The 21,468-nt window shown below is 35.2% G+C and overlaps 1 protein-coding gene across 1 annotated transcript; it reads left to right on the plus strand.

The window, feature by feature from the left end:
• Positions 1–2,329: 2,329 nt before the first annotated feature.
• Positions 2,330–7,307, plus strand: LOC105783147 (uncharacterized). The gene is made up of 2 exons (XM_012608395.2): positions 2,330–2,592; positions 5,288–7,307. The coding sequence occupies exon 2, from the start codon at positions 5,376–5,378 to the stop codon at positions 7,158–7,160; it is 1,785 nt and encodes a 594-aa protein (XP_012463849.1). The 5' UTR covers positions 2,330–2,592; positions 5,288–5,375; the 3' UTR covers positions 7,161–7,307.
• The last annotated feature ends 14,161 nt before the right edge of the window (positions 7,308–21,468 follow it).

Consider the following 21,468-nt stretch of genomic DNA (forward strand, 5'->3'; position numbering starts at 1 on the left):
AACACTTTTATAACAAGTAAATTATTTTTATAATAAACTTTTAGCCTTAACTTTAGAACTTTTTAAATTTAAATAAAATAATTTTTTGTTATAACTTTATAAAATACATAAATTATTTTTATAGTATAAGAAAAATTTGGCCGTAATCATCCTGTGCACTCATACATGTTCATGTTTATAATATAAATTTTATAACTCCAATTCTTACACTAATTTAGTGGGACCCACCTAAATATATTATCATTTGTAATTACAAGCAATTACACTTATATCTAAGTACTATATTAATGAATTCATTGACATATGATTATTTTCAAATTGCAAAAATCATTCTTATGGTTTTGCCTTACTATTTGATTTTGTCTGTCCAAGTAATTGTTACAAGTGCAGTGTGAAGAAATACAAAAGATGTAATTTATTTAATATTGGTAGATTCATTGAGGGGAGCAGACTCCACATCTTTCCAGCTATAACTCTTTTGATAAGGTAAAAAGTTTGAACTGCGATCTAGGTTGTTTCTTTGCACTTTTGTTATGCATCCTGAAATGCGTCAAACCGACTTTCTAAAACTTCACATTTTGTCGTTTTTCCGAAACATGTAATTTCATTAATTTCTTTTCTGGCATGACTATCTCAAATGTTTAAACGCAAACGATGTTTTCTAGTTTAGGTTTTTATATACAATTTTATATATAAATTTAAAATTTAATAAATGTTTTTGTTCCATTTAATTCTTATTCCTTTTTTGTTCCAATTTATTAGGAATTTATAATTTTAAAGATTACCTTTTTTGAACTTCATGTAATGGTCTGATGATCAAATGTGCTCACCGCCTTAGATATATCTTGGGTTCGAGTCACATTAATTACGTTGGTTGTTTGGACTTTGTCTTGTTATTATAATTCAAAAAAAAAAAACTTCTCGACATTTTAATTTACTAGAATTTCTTGATCTTGGTTAGAGTCTTTTAAATGCTTTGTTGAATTCAATCTAATTAAAACATCAATCACCCATTCACAAATTTGGTCTTTAATTTTCTCTTTATTATTCTATTTTCTTTATTTTAATTAGGATTACTTGAATTACCTTTTAAATTTTAAATCATGTCAAATTCGTTAAAGTAGTTAATCATATTCTAATCTCTCTTCTTGAACTAATTTCCACTCCATTAATTCAATATTTGGGTCCAAGATTACGCATCAACATAGGTGCTATAACTTTTCCTCTACATAACAGACTTTCAAAGTTAAAACTATTTTATTAGTTTTCATTTATAAACCATGATATCTTTTAAAATTATTTCAAAACTTTTTATACAAGATAATTTTAAAGATAACTGATTGTATTTAGCCAAAAAGAAAATGATGATGACTTCCACATTTTTCAAAATTCACATAGTAGTCCTCAAAAGGGTTATAACAGGAAAATATTTAATATGCAACTTGAGTTGATGACAAATATATATAAGGTATCATAAAAAATATATAAAATAAATAGGGTACTAGACAAAATTATAACTTCACTTGTGAAGTTATTATTATTGAATACTCACTTAACCATATTAAAGATCATCTCTTGTAAGTATAATTAATTTTGTATTTAGTTCATTTCCAACCATTTAGAACCACATATATCTTACCCAAGCTTGCTTATAAACTTTGAATGCATTTAGTAGAGCGTAAAAATAGAAAGATTGAAAAAGATCTCAAAAATAAAATACAATGATTTTTCATCCATAATTAATGGAAACATTCTTCATCCCATGCTTAAGTTGTGTTGGAAGATGAAAGGCAGTGACTTTACAAGTATAATTATATGTTTGATCGATTATAAAATAGTATTAATTAATACAATATACAACAAACAACAAACGACAAACGAGATAAAAATTAAACTCATCTGAATCGAATTGGATAAAACCCACACAAGACATGCACAAGTTAAAATTATACCTAAATATAACTAATTATATGCAAGAAAAAAGTTTGAAATCTTTTATCATAAACTAGATTATTGCATACACAACATGAGTGGAAACAAATTTATAATATATATATATATAAATTTTATTGAAATCATTATTAACCTTTCATTTGAAAATAAAAGCATATTTGGGTAGAAATAAAAAGATATATGTAGGGGAAAAAAGGTAGAGACTCATTTAAACAAAACTGTAAAGTTTGAGATTATATATATTAGCATTTTAAAATTGAAGACTAAAATGATATATTTTGAAACTTTGGGGACTCATTGTGATATTTACTCAAAATGTTTCTACCTCATAACTGCCAATTATTTAACACAAGGTCTACGTATACTTTCCAACTTTTTTCCAGTTTTCCTTGGTTTTCCAATCATCCAAACACAAAAGCAAAATAAGTTCTTTTATCAAATTTAATTTTTCCCTCTCCAATTCTCAAACTTTCCACTTATTCCAGGGTTTCTTCACCTCCCATTTCATTTAAAAGGCGGCGCTGAGCAAAGGGCAAGAGTTTGTTGCCTTCCTTTTTGTGAAAATTTATTGAAAGAAACAAGCCTTAGATCTTGCGGGCATCGTGGAATTTGAAAGAGTTAGACCTAAATCAATTCCAGGTAACATTTTTGGTCAATTGGGTCTTTAAATTTGTAGTTTTTGGTGAAAGTGAACTAATTTGTTTAATACCTTAAAATAGAGTGATTAGCCGAGTTAAGAAAAAGGATTAATCTTCGTGAAGTTTTATAGAGCTAATGCAAGTTTAGATTGTGCTTAGTAAGCCCTTTGAATTTAGCCCATTTTTGTAATTTCCGTTTTTCGATTGCTTGGAACCTAGATTGTTTCGAAATATTGGTAATTTTTGTAGACTCAAAAGTGTTGTTTTTGTTGCTTGAAGAGTTAAAGGTGGCTTGATATTAACTATCAAAAGTATCCCATGCCTGTATTTATTCACTTTTGTAAAAATTGTGGCATTGAAGGTGTTTAGTTGCTATGGTATTGCCTCTGCTGTAATTATCTTGCTGTGACATGGGATTTCTCCTTCACTGGAATTTGTTCAAGTTGCTTTTACTTGTTGAAGATTTTGATGATTCTATGTCCAAATTCATCATATTTGGTTAAGGGGGATAAAAAACTTCATCCTTGAGACATGGACTGTATTATTAGGGCTTGGGTCAGTTACTTATTTAAAGGGGATTTTAGTTAATGACAAATCTTCCGAAGTTTAGTTACTATGTGGTCAATGGTTGTTTGAATGGAATTATGTTAGTGACTCCTTTTATGCTGTTTTAATTAGTTTATTTGTTCTTATGGTTCTTACTTTTGTAATTAGGATTTGAAGTCTTGACAGATTTAGGTGAAGTTAGTATTTTGCGCATTGCCTTTTATAATCTGTCAATTGTAAAATAGCTTCCTTCATCCAATCCTGAGCGTGATTGCTTAGAAAGCCCTAGACATGATTTCCCTTTTTCTTTCTTATTTATTGCTGATTTCCCTCATTCATATCATCTTCTTTCATTGCCTTCATTTTTTCTTCTAAATAGCCTTAAAATATCTTTTTATTCTCCTTGGAGTAGACAATGAGGCGAGTCATGTTGGCTTCAGTTATAGGTTGTTTTGGGCTTATTAGATTTTGTTCTTGGACTTTTAGTGTCAATTATGTAGGCTGTCAGTGTAGTTGAGTTCGCTATTCTGGTTATCTTTTATCAACTTTGCACTGCAGACTTTTGGCTTCCATTTTGGGTCAGGTTTCAATTCTTCACAGTTTTTCTGGTTGATTGGATTCAAGTTATATCAGATTCGGGTTGTTGGTCTTAAGTCTATCTTGTTTATGTTGAACTTTCAAGTGATTAATCCTGGTTTTATGAATTTTTTCTGTGTTATCTTTCAAACCTAAACCCTCAAACAGTTAAAGATTGGTTTTGAACTGAAAAAGTTCCTGGAGCCAGGGAGATGCAACTTGGATAGAAACCTAGCTGGCGAACAAGTATTATACCCTTTTTCTTTTTTGTTTCAAAACTATCAATTTGTGGTGTCATGCTTGTTGAATAGTTTGAATAAAGGTTACACCTGCAGGATCTTTGATAAAAACTTTATCTGATCAAATCTTAACAACAGAGGAACCATAATGAAAGCAAAAATGAATAAGTAGTCTGGTGAATCAACATATTAAGAAATAAGAAGGGGAAGAAATTGTTTGTCAAAATCCTTTCTCAAGGGGAAAAAGGACAAAAATGAAAGAAAGAAAAAGGTGAAACTATGAAAATTTTTTGTTGCTGTTGGATATCAAGTATGATTTTGTATTTTCCACGTTTAATTTCTTTAAAAGAATGAATTAGATCAGAACTTTCTTTTTATAAGTTTTATCAGATGATTAACTTTCAATATCAATATATAGGCTGTAAAAATTTCATAAACATACTCGGCACAAGTAATAATGAATGATTTTTTAAGTTTTATTGATTAAATCTTTTCTATAACTTCTTCCAATGCTTTTAGATAGAGGATGTACTGCATCTTCAATCCCTAATTAATGATAAACTAGGTCCTACATCAGAGGGCCATATTCTCATAGACAACTTGCATGTTGACACCTCTTCACAAACATACACAAGGTTCCTTTTGTTACGTTGACCATAGGTGGCTTCTTCTCATGGTTTTAGGCATAAGTTGATTTGGCTCTGATATAGTAGTGTGTTCCCCCAAGACTAAGATACAACTAGTTTCAGATTGTCAAGTTACAAAATCTTGCAAAGTTACTTCCTTTGTGTTAGAATTGCTAAATTAGTACTTTTTATTCTTATTGATGATTGGCTCTGGGTATCATGTCTAATGTTCATAGCAATTAATGCAAATTGCATTTTCATTTTTGTTCCATTTTTTACTTTTTTCACTTTCTTTTTCCTTTTGATATTTCATCATAGACCTGATTATTTTTCTTTCAATTTCCCTTCCCCTTCCCATTATAGAGGAAGAGATTACTGTTAAATATGGTTGTCTTTTAACAACTGCTCATTAGTTTCTTTACCTATCACAGGTGTGCTATATAATACTTTTGGGTACTAAATAAGTTGCTTCACTAATTGAAAACTTAAAAAGGGATTTTGCTGCCAATGTTTATGTTCTGTCAAGAAGAAAATTCCATTTATATGTTGATTAATTATGCTGGTATACATATTTTTGTTTGATTCCCTAGCTTGTTTTGGCTAACCTCCGCTGACCTGCCACCTCATTATGTATGTATGTATATTAGTTTCCTTTCTTTTTTGTCTCTACTGCAATTTAACTTAGAGTATATACATGCTGTTTTTGAAGCTTTTCCTTGGAAGCATTTTCTGTTCTGTTTATTGAATGGAGGGAGCCCTTTGAATCACGTCAGTCTGTTGCCTCATTTCATGTAGTCATGGCTGATCATGCTTTAGTGGTAGCTGATACTTCTCATACCCTTGTAGAACATTCATTAGTTATCGGGCAGGAATTTCCTGATGTTGAAACCTGCAGAAGAACCTTGAAAGATATTGCTATAGCATTGCATTTTGATCTTAGGATAGTGAAATCAGATCGCAGCCGATTTATAGCCAAGTGCTCCAAAGAAGGTTGTCCCTGGCGAGTCCATGTTGCAAAATGTCCTGGGGTTCCAACTTTCTCAATTAGAACTCTGCATGGAGAGCATACATGTGAAGGGGTTCGCAACCTCCATCATCAGCAAGCATCAGTGGGTTGGGTTGCAAGATCAGTTGAAGCACGCATTCGGGATAATCCACAGTACAAACCAAAAGAAATCCTGCAAGATATCCGAGACCAGCATGGAGTTGCTGTTTCTTATATGCAAGCTTGGCGAGGAAAGGAACGAAGTATGGCTGCTCTTCATGGGACTTTTGAAGAAGGGTATCGCCTTCTTCCTGCATACTGTGAGCAAATAAGAAAAACCAACCCTGGAAGTGTTGCATCGGTTTTTGCCACTGGACAAGAAAATTGTTTTCAGCGCCTCTTTATTTCTTACCGTGCTTCTATCTATGGTTTTATAACCGCCTGTAGACCACTTCTAGAACTTGATAAGGCAGATCTGAAAGGAAAATACTTGGGTGCATTACTTTGTGCTGCAGCTGTTGATGCTGATGACGCATTGTTTCCCTTGGCAATTGCTATTGTTGACGTGGAAAGTGATGAAAATTGGATGTGGTTCATGTCAGAGTTGAGGAAGCTTCTTGGTGTGAACACTGAAAACATGCCTAGACTTACTATACTGTCTGAAAGACAGCGAGGCATGGTAGATGCAGTAGAAACCCATTTTCCTAGTGCGTTTCATGGTTTTTGTCTACGTTATGTCAGTGAAAATTTCCGTGATACATTTAAGAACACAAAGTTGGTTAATATCTTCTGGAACGCTGTTTATGCTCTCACGACTGTAGAGTTTGAGAGCAAAATTGCAGAAATGGTAGAGATCTCACAGGATGTTATACAATGGTTTCAACTCTTCCCTCCCCGGCTTTGGGCAGTAGCATATTTTGAAGGAGTGAGATATGGCCACTTTACGCTTGGTGTGACTGAGATGTTATATAATTGGGCCCTCGAATGTCATGAGCTCCCCATTGTGCAGATGATGGAACATATTCGCCATCAACTAACTACTTGGTTTACCAATCGTCGTGAAATGGGAATGAGATGGACCTCAATTCTTGTTCCATCTGCCGAGAAGCGAATTTCGGAGGCAATTGCAGATGCTCGTTGCTACCAAGTACTTAGAGCAAATGAAGTTGAGTTTGAGATTGTCTCAACCGAGAGGACTAATATAGTGGATATTAGGAGTCGTGTGTGTTCCTGTCGGCGATGGCAGCTGTATGGTTTACCATGTGCACATGCTGCAGCTGCCCTTATTTCTTGTGGGCAGAATGCTCATATGTTTGCCGAACCTTGTTTCACAGTGGGAAGCTACCGTGAGACCTATTCACAGATGATACATCCTATTCCAGATAAGAGCATTTGGAAGGAGCTGGGTGAAGGAGCTGAGGGTGGAGCTGCGAAGCTTGATATCACAATACGCCCTCCCAAAATTCGCCGGCCACCTGGCAGACCGAAAAAGAAAGTCCTTCGTGTAGAGAACTTGAAGCGGCCAAAGAGAGTTGTTCAATGTGGTAGATGCCATTTATTAGGTCATTCTCAAAAGAAATGCACAATGCCAATTTGACCCTGATTTAGAATCTTTTTTTGCCCCTTTCTTTTTAGCCTTTCAATATTTTGTTTTGAAATTCCAATAGAATCAGTAATGTGTTTGTAATGTTATTGTATGGTTTTAACATTCCAGTCTTAGAATAAAGCATATCCTCTGCTCAAATCTCCTTCCATGTGCACATAGTTACTAAATAATTGCCCCTCTTATGATGAAAGAGTTAATCTATTTCTGTTCAATTGGTTCTGAACTATACCTCTTGGGGGGATTCGGTATATAAAGGCCTTCATATTATCAAGTAAATTAACTTATTAGACACGCTAGTTTGATTGACAATTTGGTTCTAACCCAGTGGCTCAGTTGACTTTATTTTTAAGATTCCAACCCATGGTTTTATCAACATTTATGGTAAGAAACTTGTGAAATTTGATTATAACCGCACGAAAAAGCCATATCTTATTATCATAGCTCGCATTTAATTGCCCATGACTAATCCAAGTGCTCAGATGGGCTTATTTAACCAATAAAAATTAACTCAATTTCTTACAGCATTTTAGGTCACATGTGTTTGGAAATTTAACCAAATAGTTAAGTAATTTACAGTTTACTCAGTTGATTAAAGAGTTTAAATATGTAGATAAGAATATAATAGTATCTAAGGTTTTATTTGGATAAAATATTCATGTTAAAAATTAATTATTTAACAAATTTGTTGTATAAGTAGTGTATCATTAAATTCGTAAACATCTATAAATATCATTCATAGTATTAAACATATATTATATTAAATAAATTAGAAGTAAAAACATTATTTATGAAAATTATATTTTGGTTGAATTAATAAAGTTAAAATATTGAAAATTATGAATTTAATTTATAAATTTCATTTTTTTTGTGACAAAGAAGACTGTAAAAGAAAAACAAATTATATAAACTAGTCCGATCCTCCAAACGAGGATACTTCAAATACTCACAATCCTTGACTTCCCACATGAGCCAACTTGACCAGACTATCAACTTCCTGGTTATCTTCCCTAGGAATATGCCAAATACTCCAATGATGAATCTGAGACAATAATTGAAGAATCCTCCTAATCAAAGTCGAATTGGATCCTTCTATAGGTCTCTCTTGAATGGCCTTAGCCACCTCAAGACTATCAATCTGGATCAACACATTATCGTATCCCCGATCAATTAAATTGCCCAAGCCATCTAAGATGCCCTACAATTCATCCTCAAACACTAAGCATCTCCCTAAGAATCTGTTAAAACCAATGATCCACTCCCCATTTCGGTTTCGCACAATTCCTGCTGCTGCAGCAGAACCATCTTCATACCTAACAGAACCGTCAGTACTCAAGCAAACCCAACTCTCAGAAAAGTTTGAGCAAGAAATTACAACCTGAGACAAACTTGTTGGGCCCCTACAAGACATCATAAATTGCTTGGCCCAACTATATGAAACCTTAATAGTATCATTGCTGCTTCAGAACGCACCCTGAAAGATAAAAAGATTGTGATTCTTTCAAATAAACTAGAAGATAATCCCAAAAAAACAATGCCTATCAACCTCGCCAAAGCAAATGTCATATTGGTTCTGTAGATTTGAGATAAGCCATTCTTGTAAATTGTCAGAATGAAAACTAGCAAGTCGTTTAGTAGGGACCAAAAGGTTCCAAATATTTCTCGCTGTAAGATAATCCTTAATAACATGCAACACATCTTCGGGAATATGCCCACAAACCCCACAAACCGAATTGTGACCAAAACCCCGTCAAACTCTTTCCATGTTAATAAGCAACCTCTACTTGAACGCAAGCCAAACAAACAATTTAACCCGTTAAGGTCCTTGAAACTTCCAAGGAATTTTCCAAACAGTTTCCTTCGACTTCTAGGAACATTCTCGAAGTTTCTCATAGGCACTTTTAACAGAAAAGGAGCCCGTCGACGTACCTCCCCAGATAATCCTGTTAACACTTGTTGTCGAATGTGGTGGAGGGACCCTTATAATCTTTCGAATGACCACTTCAGGCAGAGAAAGCTGAAACAAATCAAGGTTCTAAGTTCCATCATCTAAAACCATATCACTCAACAAGCATTCCAAATTAAGACTAGAATGATCGGGAATCAAACTAACGAAAGTCCCCATATTTGGAACCCACGGATTGCGCCAACATCTAACATTTCTCCTTGTTGGAAAATCGGGATTAGAAAATGCAGTGGAAAATAAATTTAGGGAAAAAATTAGAGTTTTTAATTTTTTTTCAAAACAAGAACTTGATTGTGATATCTAAAGTAATAAACACGTAATCAAAATTGTACATTTTTTATTTGTCTAGGATGAACGCTTCAGCCGAGTAGTCTTCTCCGCTATCCTCAAGCTCACGTCTATCATGTGTGGGCTCGCTTTGAATAAAAAAATTCACAAAAATTATCAGTGGAGTAATTTTGCAATTTCTCTAAACTATTGGACCAAGTTGTAAATAAGAAAAATATCTCTAGAAATTTTCTAAAATAATTTCTTTAGAGAAATTTCTCTCTACAACTTTCTCTTGAATTCAAGTGTGTGAAAAATAATAACCCAAGGCTCTCTTTATATAGGGAGAGTTTAGGGAGTTCAACTATGCTTCTTTTATAGGATTATGGACTCGTTTAGATTATCTATTGAAGAAGTTGTCTTTCTCGTAATGTAAACGTTCTTACAATGCCACTTATCATCAATTTGAACTTAGACAATTAATGAGCTAATATTTGTTTGTCACAATTTCGCTATACATGAAAAATATGAAAGACATAAGTACAAAAGACAAAACAGTGAAATGTGAAACTTATTTATTCATCGTTCAAATACATAGAAAATTATTACATGTTTACTACAATATTGACACATTTCCCAACATGAAAAATATGAAAGACATAAGTACAAAAGACAAAACAGTGAAATGTGAAACTTATTTATTCATCGTTCAAATACATAGAAAATTATTACATGTTTACTACAATATTGACACATTTCCCAACACTTCCATCCCTTACTGACCAAAGAAAATTCTCCTGAATAAGTGGCCAAACATTTGTAAGGCTCTCTACAAGAATGACCATATACTGCGCGATAAAGTTTTGGGCATTCATTTTGCAACCCCATACTTAGCTCGAATGACTTGGACCAAGAGAGCTTTAGAGTCAACCATAAATTTGAAGCGTAACTTTATCATAAATGAAGTGTTATAATCTTGCAGCTTTTGAAAACCAAGCCCTCCATGATCCCGAGGTTGACAAACATCCTCCTAACTAACCAAAGCCACTTTTCTACCACTACTTGAAACCCTACAAACAAATTGATGCACCATATATTCAATTTCCTCACAAAGACCTTTGGGTATCAACATTGACTGCATGAAATAATTGGGGATCACTAATAAGACCGATTGAGCCAGAGTGGCCCTACCAGCTAAAGACAACGACCTTATATCCTAACTCCGCAATTTACTTTGAACCTTGTCCACAACAAAATGCAAGGTGCTATTGGTTACTTTGTCATGAAACAAAGGTACACCCAAATAACTCCTAAAATTCTGAACTCTACGAAAACCAAGAATATTGCACAAGCTACCTCCTCAAGCATCACTTACACATTCTAAGAAGAAAATAGTAGTTTTATAAGCATTAATCTTATGCCCAGAATAAGCACAGAAACTATCCAACACTCCTTTCAAAATTGTGGTTTGATCCTCTTCAACTTGACCAAACAGAATCAGGTCATCTGCAAAGAAGAAGTGTAACACTCCTAACCCGTCTCCATCACCGGATTAGGATTACGGAGTATTTCTGTACAATCGGGACAATTAAACATCATATCAACCAACATGTTAATAATATCATAAATCATCCATTCACATGCATACTATCCCTAAATCAAGCCTTCGAGGCCCTAAAAATATCTTAGGAGTAAGTCGAGACTAATCTGAAATAATTTGGAAAGTTTAGGAAAAAGTTGCAAAAATTAGAAACAGGGGTCACATGACTGTGTGGAATCACCTCAGGCCATGTAACATTCGAATTAGAGACATGCGGCCGTGTCCCAGCCCGTGTCCTTACCCACGTAACTCACTGAATAGGGTCACATGGCCATGTCACACACATGTGTGCCAGGCCGTGTAACTCTCTGAGTTGCCCCACATGCCCGTGTGTCAGGCCGTGTGCTAGGCCGTGTAACTCATTGACTTGTACCCTTTGAAATCCTCAAATGACACACGACCATGTCACCAGGCCGTGTGAACCCAAAATTTACCTAAAATCAAGTTATTTCATAACCATTTCATGCATAAACATTCAATCCAATTGTGCACACTTTCAATGGACTAAAACATGATCCAAGAACATATATAATTACTATTTCTAATACCCTAATTTAAGTAACCAATATGCCATTCAAAGGCACCACAATTAACATCCAAACATCACTTACCTAAACATGTTCACATGCCTCATTTCACGCATACAACCCTAGCCCATTTAGGTACTAAAGCATACCATATTTAACCATTTCCAAGCCATTCGAAACATACCATAAGGGCCATATTCACAAGAAATTACCGAATTGTCTGCTGGATAGTGTGATAGATCTTCAATGAGCTTTTAACCAAAACGAGCTGCTAACCAAAACGAGTTTCCAATAATCTATAAAACAAAGGAAAACAACTACATAAGCAACGAGTGCTTAGTAAGCTTAATAAACTTGAACACAACTTACCACTTCATTTGCATAATGTATATAGCATAAGTGTAATATCAACTAAAACCATAATCTTGGCACAAGCCTATACAACATCATCAAAACTCACAAGTTAGCATACTTGTTCATACATATATGAAATCAACCATGTATAAGCATAACATTTTATATCATCAATGTTACCATAATGTCATGTTTTATAGCATTTGCATACTTACCATTTCCATTTCCTTTTCTTACCATTTGAACCATCTAGAATTACATCGGATACTCGGGAAAGCTCACACGAAGTGTGTCTTTATATATAACCGTAACCTTTCCTTTACATCATTGTTCACACGAGCTGTGAAATGGGTCTGCTCACACGAGCTGTAGGTCAAAATGTAAGCTACACGATGCTGCTCACACGAGGAGTGGAGAATCCGTAACAAATGCAGGATTCAGTCATCGGTAGGACATTCAAGACCAGCACTCGAAACATGAAATCCCTAATGACATGTCATTTGTATCTTACAAATTCTTAAGGTTCAACTGGGACTCAATATCCGTCAATTCATCATAGCATTGATATATTTATATATCAATCCATTTACATTAAAAATAACTAGTAAACATTCAATTTAATCAAGATTAAAACTATTACAATTCATACAAACTTACCTCGATGACTAAGGGCGTATAGGTTAGATCGAACTAATCCGAAGCTTTAGCTTTTCTTCGATCTAAATCCGAATGTGGTTTATCTAATGAATTTGCCCCTAACATTTTAACTTTTCACAATTTAGTCCTTAAGCTTATAACTTAAAATCTAACCATTTCAATCTAAATCCATGGACTTTAAAACAACTCATATCAACCATCATTTCACAATAAAACTCTAGAATTTACACATTTAACAATTTAATCCCTAACTCTAAAATTCATCAAAAATCACTTAACAAAACTTGTTTATTTTTCAACACGGATTCATAATCTATCATTTAACATTAAAAATTACTCAAAAACATCCATCGCATAACCTTCAACCTTTAACAGTTTTACAAATTAACCCTCGGGCTAGCTAGATTAAGCTAAAATGAACTCAAAAACATAAAAATCATTAAAAAGGGGGTTGAAAATCATACCATGTAAGAGAAACAATTCTTGACCGAACTCTCCCCTCCTTTAATGGCTAAATTCAGTTTTGGCATGAAGAAAGCAAGAAGATGATATCTTTTATCTTTAATTTACTTAACATTTTAACTTAATTATCCATTTACCAAACTAACCTTTTTAAAATCATTAAAATTTCATTAAAATATATCCATGCAAATCCACTAACTCACTAAATGATTTATTTACCATTCAAGTCCTTTAGTTTAAGGTTTCAGAGCCATTTGACCCTTTTAACTAATAGAACTCAACTTTTACCCTTTTTGCGATATAGTCATTTTTACTTAATTAACCATGCAAACATTAAAATTTCTTAACAAGATTTTAATACGGCCTTAATATAATCCCGTAGACCTATAATAAATAATAAAATAATAATTTACTTGTCAAAATTATGGTTCTGAAACCACTATTTTTGACATCACTGAAAACGGGTTGTTACAAGAGGTGAGAAATGAGAGGACCTGATCAAGACAGGCGAATAGACCCCTATTTCCTAGAGTTAATACTAGAATGGATACTGTGGTTGAGCTATTCCATGCACAAAACAAAAAGATATGGAGGTAGCGCACATCCTTGACGAACACCCCCTAGGCGACCATAATTTTTGAGTTGGTGTTCCATTCTACAAAATCTACATAGTGGAGTTTGTGATAGCAAACATAATCAAAATATAGAGAAAATTTAGAATACCTGTAGCTTGAGGAGATGCTTTAATAAACTCCCATTGTACTCAATCATAAGCCTTCTCAAGGTCAATCTTGACAACCAACCAGTTCCTAGTCTTTTGCTTAATTCTCATGGAATGAAACACTTCCTATGCAATAATAATGTTATCTGTAGTGTTCCTTCCTACAATAAATCAAGTTTGCTCTAGGGCAATGATTCTTGGAAAACCAACTTAAACCGATTAACAATAATTTTTGTCACCAGCTTGTTGAGAATCGAACACAAATTAATTAGCTGAAACTAAGAAAAACATTCAGGATTCGGAACCTTAGGAATGAGGACTATTAATGTGTTGTTTAGTTCTGGGTCAATTTTTTCCCATGCAAAATTATTCTTGACCCACGCAAAAATTGAATCCCCAAGATGATCCCATTGACTCTGAAAAAAAGGGTATGAAATTCATCACTCCCTAACACCTTTAAAGGCCCCATATCGAACATAGCAGATTTTATTTCCTCATAAGAGACTAGTTTACTAAAAAACTAGACCTCGCCATCCTCAAACTTCAGAAATAAACTAGTGGAAAGTCCCCTTATTGGCCCCGGGTCATGTCCATACAGATTCTAAAAAAAATAAACCACCTCATGGCACAATTCTTCCTCATCGAAAATCCACTCCCCCACCTTATTTTTTAATTTCATAATTTGATTCTGCTTCCTTCTCTTAAGAGTGAACCTATGAAAAAATTTTATATTACGGTCCCCCAAAGAAATCCAACCACATCTCGTCTTTTGTTTACAAAGAAGTTCCTCATGATAAAGAACATGTTACAACTCCTCTCCAACCTCTAAGTCCATCTAAAGTAAAGAATCTAACTGAGAATAATCCATACCCCTCTGAATATTGTCAAGCTTCTGAATCATCCTTTTTTATGGAACCCAATGTTATCGTACACCTTCTTATTCCATCCTCGAGTTGACTCATAAGATTAGAAAGTGAAGTGGACATAGAACCAGTAAAATTCCAATTCTCCTTAACAAAGTCAGAAAAGTCTAAATGCTCAACCTATCTTACAAAAAAATGAAAAGGTCGACCTATAGAATAATGGAGCAAAGATCGAAGAAACAATAGATAAGGCCTGTGATCGAATTTAATCCTTGGAATATGAGTAACAGAATAATTTGGAAAATATGCAAGACGCTCAAAGACTCCACCTCAATGCGACGTGAGGGAGCACCTCTGAATCCCAAATCATATACCTTAGATGAATCCACAAAGCCCCCAAAGAATGAACATATTTTTCCACTAACTCACCCACCTCTCTTTTCAGATCACCTACTACCACCCAAGGGGAATCGTTACCCAGAATAGTCGCATTTAGAGTATCCTAAAGGCACATTCGTTTGCAACTATCAGGGCACCATAAACAAAGACGACAAAAATCGATTGCTGAAAAGTACATTAAAATAATTAGGGATGACTCTGTATAACTTCAACCTGAATCAACTCATTCCATCCAACCCAAATACTGACAGCTTCCGGACGTACCAACATCCAGAGTATGAATACAATAACTAAAGATATAGATTTAAGGCGACGTCTACAAGTATATGGGTCAGGCTGTAATATAGTTTATTTACAACATAAGACTTGGTAAGTATTCCAAGGATCATACCCAAAGGATTGTCATTTGGATAAAACTTCTATTAAGCCAATGACCAAAAATAATTACTAATATACTTGAGTCACAAATTAGTAATGTTAATCAAGAAGCAAGATGATAATAATAAACTAAATAAATTGAATTAAATTTAAATCTACTCCTAAGTTCATCTATCGACTTCTCCTATCCCTTGATTCGACTACGCGAGTTCCTTTAGCCTCGATACAATTATTTTACCTAATTAATTATTGATGTAAGGTTTTAATCAATCAACTAGTCGACACTTTAGAAGGACCTTCCGATCTTCCACTAAAATAACGAGTCGGCAAGAACTACTTATCTTTCGACCTCATAGTCCAGAACGATTTGGAGTTAATGTGTTAATAACAATCTAGAATAAAGTATTTTTATGTATTAATTATGTATTTATTCTGAGTATGATCCTACTAATTTGAGCTATATATGATCTTTTCTCTCATAGGGACTAAATTTACGGCAAAAGCAAAATTAAGGGCCAAAAGCGTAAATTTAGAGATAAAATGGGCCAATGTGCGACACAAGGAAAAGTTGGTGTCAAAAGTGCAAGCATGGAGGAAACAAGGGTTGAAATGCAAAAAGAAGAGATTTTATTCTATCAGACTCTATTTTAATTATATTAGGATAATTAATATTAAAATAATTATTAAGGATTATTTAATTTTAGGATTTTATTTTATTTATCTTTATTTATCTTCAATTAAATGTATTTATCTTTTGGAAGTTTAAGTAGGATTAGACTATCTCCCCTAGCACTATAAATAGGGGTGAAGTAACTCAAAAGGCATCTATCTTTTTCTGTAAACACTCTCTCCCCAAAAGTCTAGGCTTTTGTTCTTCTCATATTTCCTATCAATAAAATCTCCATTTTTATTTTATTTATTTTCTTTTCCACCACAACTATGAGCCATTAAACCCATCTAGCCAAAGGTTGTCGATATTCTCCAAAAAGGGTTCTTGAGGCTTAGAGTCTGCTCTTAGCCTCCTCGCCAAGTATTCATCATTTCTCCGCATTACGGGGTTGATGCTTCCGTCAATGTCCTTTAAGAAGTAAGCTTTTCAATGTATGCAAAGGCGACTGCTTTTTATGTTTTGGGAAGGTTGCACAGTCGGTTCGTTAGCTTACTGCGTCAGAGGTTGGCGAGCCCAAGAGACAAAATGGCGCGGGATTCGCCATTGAGAAGCGTTGATCTAGCATAAGACGATCCCACAGAAGCGATTGTTGGCTAGAGTCAGGTTCCACTAAATCGCAAGTCTAAATCCTTGGAGCTGGTGGTCGTACACGTTCTCTTCCACTATAACCAGCTTATTCGGTTTGGAAAAGATCATCTAAAGTCGAGGATTGAACCCAAGGCGGAACGAGACTATTAAAGGCTGGAACCTCCCATAAGAATTTCCTTTCTCTCAACTCTATTTTTAATTTCTCGAATTTTCGATTCAATATTCTTAATTCTGTTTTTATTTTATTTTTTGTTTCTAGATCCAAACCTTTAATTCTATAATTTTCTTATTTTTTTCAGGAACGCAGGTTTTCTTGGGCAAGATTCTGTCTAGGATTTCATGGAACAAGATATTGTGCAAATCCAGTCCTTGAGGATTTGACCTTACTTCCCTTTTACTATTCTTTTTCATTATTTATTAGGGATAGGATATTTTTGGTGCTTTCAACGACCGCATCAAATTTTGGCGCCGTTGCCGGGGACTGGTAACGTACTAATCTTATTTTTTATTTCTTATGACCAGATCTGATCTAGGTACTTTTGCGTTCGATTCAAAAATTGAGAAGACTACTAGAGCCAATCGCAGGGAGATAAAGTTACGGAAAAAATAGTCAACGGTGGTTGGAACTCAAAGTAACCCACCGCCAGAAATCGAAGTCGATGACGAAGCTGAGTCCAGGGTTAACGAAAACCCTACTCGAACACTTGAAAGCGAAAAAGTATAAGTCGACTCACCAGAAGAAGTGCTTAACATTAGGGTTAATGAAAACCTGAATCTAGCACACCAACCAATGGGTCAAACGATTCGGCAACTGGCCGAAGCTCCGACAAAACAACCGCCATTGTGCATCGCGTATCCTACTGTGGATACCAATTTTGAGTTAAAGTCAGGTCTAATCCAGTTACTGCCAACTTTTCGTGGGTTACAAAATAAAAATCCCCACAAGCATCTGAAAGAGTTTCATATGGTTTGTCTTAGTATGAAACCTCAAGGGGTAACTGAGGATCATATTAAATTGCGTGCTTTCCATTTCTCTTTAGCAGATTCCACTAAGGAATGATTATTTTATTTACCCCCTGGATCTACTACAAATTGGGTTGATCTATCTCGTTTATTTCTAAACAGGTTTTTTCCAGCGTCTCGAGCAGCTGAGCTAAGAAGAGAGATAGTTGGAATAAGGGAAAAAGAAGTTGAGTCCCTTTACGATTATTATGAGCGATTTAAGAAGTTGTGTGCAAGCTACCCACAACATGGTATAACGGAGCAATCTCTCATCCAATACTTTTACGAAGGTTTGAAGCCCGTGGAGATGAATATTGTAGATGTCGCTAGTGGAGGAGCATTGGTCAACATGACTCCCCAACAAGCGAGAGACTTGATCACTACGATGGCTGCAAATTCTCAGTAGTTCCGAGCCAATACTGAACCCCCTAGAAGGGTTCACCAGCTTAGTAATTCAACCTTAGAGGATAAAGCTGATAGACTTACTAATATGATGAACTCTTTTATTGCAGAAAAAGCAAAGACAGCCCTGTTATGCAGAATATGTGCTACACCTGATCATGTAATTAATACATGTCCCAGTTTGTATGATGATACCATGGCCCATCTGGATGCTGTAGGAAATTTCCCTAGGCCACCAAAAAGGCAATACGACCCTACGCTAATACCTACAACCCAGGGTGGAGGGATAATACTAACTTCAGTTATGGGGCCAATCCACGAAATAACCAGCCATACCAAAATCGGTTTCCAGAACAGCTGTAAGGTTCAGGTAATTCTCTAGAAACCATGGTCAATAAGTTAGCAACTAATGTTCTTAATTTTCAACAGCGAATCCAACAGCGAATCCAACAACAAACTCTTAATTTCCAAAAAGAGACGAAGGATTTCCAACAGAAAATCGAGACGTCCATCAAAGAGTTGACCACATCGATCGAGAAATTGACCTTTCAAGGGAAGCTACCGTCACAAACAGAACCAAACCCTGACAAAATACAAATGCAATGACATTGTGAAGCAAAAAGGTACTGAAACCAATTCCTAACAGGAATCTTGGCCAAGAAATCGCTCAGGAAAAACCCAAGAAAGACGAACAGGTCCGACCGAAGCTTCTATTATCTAAAATTCAACCTCAATTTCCAGAACGATTCAACCAGTGTCGAAGAGGTAAAGAGGACAAGAAAATCCTCGAAACATTTAGGAATGTCGAGATTAACATTCCGCTGTTGGACGCCATTAAGAAAATACTACGGTATGCTAAATTTCTTAAAGAGCTTTGCACCAACAAGCAAAAATTAACTGGTAATGAAAGGGTGAATGTTGGTGAGAATGTATCTGTAGTGTTACAGCGAAAAATACCGGTAAAATGCAAGGATAGGGGCATGTTTGCAATACCATACAAAATAGGCCATCTGGGAATTAAGAAGGCTATGTGTGATCTAAGGGCTTCTATAAATGTAATGCCATATTCTATTTATGTATCACTTAACGCGGGTTTTTTCACAAAAATAGGTGTTATCTTTTAATCGGTGGACAGGTCTATTGTGCATCCAGAATGAGCCCTTGAGGATGTTCTGGTAAAAGTTAACGAGCTTATTTTCCCTGCAGATTTTTATGTGATCAAAATGGAGGAAGATAGCACTCCTGGATCTTCAAATCTCCTGCTGGGTTGACCGTTCCTTAGTACAGCTAGTATTAAAATCGACGTTCGAAGTGGAACTCTCACGATAGAGTTTGATGGGGAGATCGTAAAGTTTAATGTCTACGACGCCATTAGCCATCCAAGTGAAATCTTGAGCATAAATCGTATCGACATAATTGACTCTTTAGTGGAAGAGAATTTTGAGTCAATTTATGGAGATAATTATAAACTTGATAAATTTGAATTTGTTAATGAGTTATTATCTCCAAATACTAAACTTTACCTTCTGTTATACAGGCACCAGAGTTGGAGTTAAAATCACGTCCTGAGCATCTGAAATATGTATTTTTGGGGAAGGGTAATACCTTACCAGTCATAGTCTCCAATAGACTCTCCACACATGAAGAGGAAAGTTTGGTTCATTTACTAAAAAGTCATAAGAAGGCGATTGGCTAGACCATTGTAGACTTAAAAGGGATAAGCCCTTTGACATGCACACATAGATCTACATGGAGGAAGATACGAAATCGAGGCGAGAGGCATAAAGACGGCTAAATTTGAATACGATGGAGGTAGTAAAAAAAGGAAATAATCAAGCTTCTGGACGTTGAAATAATTTACCCTATTTCTGACAGAAGGTGGGTAAGTTCGGTACAAGTTGTGCCCAAAAAAACAAGCGTGATAGTAAAGAAAAATTCTGAAGGTGACTTGGTACCTACCCGAGTACAAAATGGGTGACGCGTCTGCATTGATTACAGGAAGTTGAACTCATACACTAGAAAATATCATTTCCCTCTTCCTCTTATAGATCAAATGCTCGAAAGATTAGCTAGAAAATCTCACTTTTGTTGTTTTGATGGATACTCAGGTTTCTTTCAAATTCCAGTCACACTGGAGGACCAGGAAAATACCACTTTTACATGCCTATTCAATATATTTGCATACAGAAAGATGCCGTTCGATCTTTGCAATGCACCGGCCACCTTCCAGAGATGCATGATGAATATATTTTTCGAATATGTAGAAAACATTATCGAAGTTTTTATGGATGATTTTACTGTATATGGGAATTGTTTTGATGAATGCCTTAAAAACGTAACGATAATTTTGAGTAGGTGCATAGAATTTAATCTTGTCTTGAATTATGAAAAGTGTCATTTTATGGTAGACAAGGGTTTAATTTTAGGTTATGTTGTTTCATCTAAAGGAATTGAGGTCGATAAGGCCAAATTGATATTATAAATTCTTTGCCTTATCCCTCCACTGTGAGGGAAATTCGTTCTTTTCTTGGCCATGCAGGGTTTTACAAATGCTTCATAAAGAACTTCTCGAAGGTAGCTGAACCACTGTGTGAGTTGTTGCTGAAGGATAAGAAATTTGAGTTTGGCCCGAAATGTAAGGAGGCATTTGATACACTCAAGCAAAAGTCAGTCTCCGCTCCTATAGTGAAACAACTAGATTGGAAATACCCTTTTAAAATTATGTGCGACGCCAGCGAGCATGGTGTAGGAGCCGTATTGGGCCAAAGGATAGACAAAAAACCACATATCATATGTTATGCGTCGAAAACCCTAGATGCTGCGCAGAGCAACTACACCACTATGGAAAAAGAACTCTTAGCCGTTGTATTTGATTTAGATAAATTTTGACCTTATTTATTGGGATCTAAAGTAATTATTTTTTCTGATCATGCAGCCCTCAGGTACTTGACCGTGAAGAAGGAAGTAAAACCAAGGCTCATTAGGTGGATTTTTTTACTCTAAGAATTTGACATCGAGATTCGAGACAAAAGGGGATGCGAGAATTTAGTGGCTGACCACTTAAGCAGAATAAAAGTACCTTTTGGCAACATCCCTATTAAGGAAAAATTCCCTGATGAGAGCCTATTCTCGACCTAGGCACGTCTCCCATGGTATACAGATATAGTAAACTTTCTAGCCACAGGATCGTTACCTACTGAGTTAGCACGTTCCGTGAGGGACAAGCTTAGACGCGATGCTTGATATTACATTTGGGATGACCCATACTTGTGGAAACACTATTCAGACTAGATAATACGAAGATGTGTTCCAGAAACTAAGGTAACTTCTATCCTTAATTTTTGTCATGCTGAAGCTTGAGGAGGCCATTTTGGCCCTAAGCGGACCGTTCATAAGGTGTTAGAATGTGGGCTATATTGGCCCACAATTTTTCGAGACGCATATAG

This window comes from Gossypium raimondii, chromosome 13 (assembly GCF_025698545.1).
Source record: "Gossypium raimondii isolate GPD5lz chromosome 13, ASM2569854v1, whole genome shotgun sequence".
Lineage (NCBI taxonomy): Eukaryota > Viridiplantae > Streptophyta > Magnoliopsida > Malvales > Malvaceae > Gossypium > Gossypium raimondii.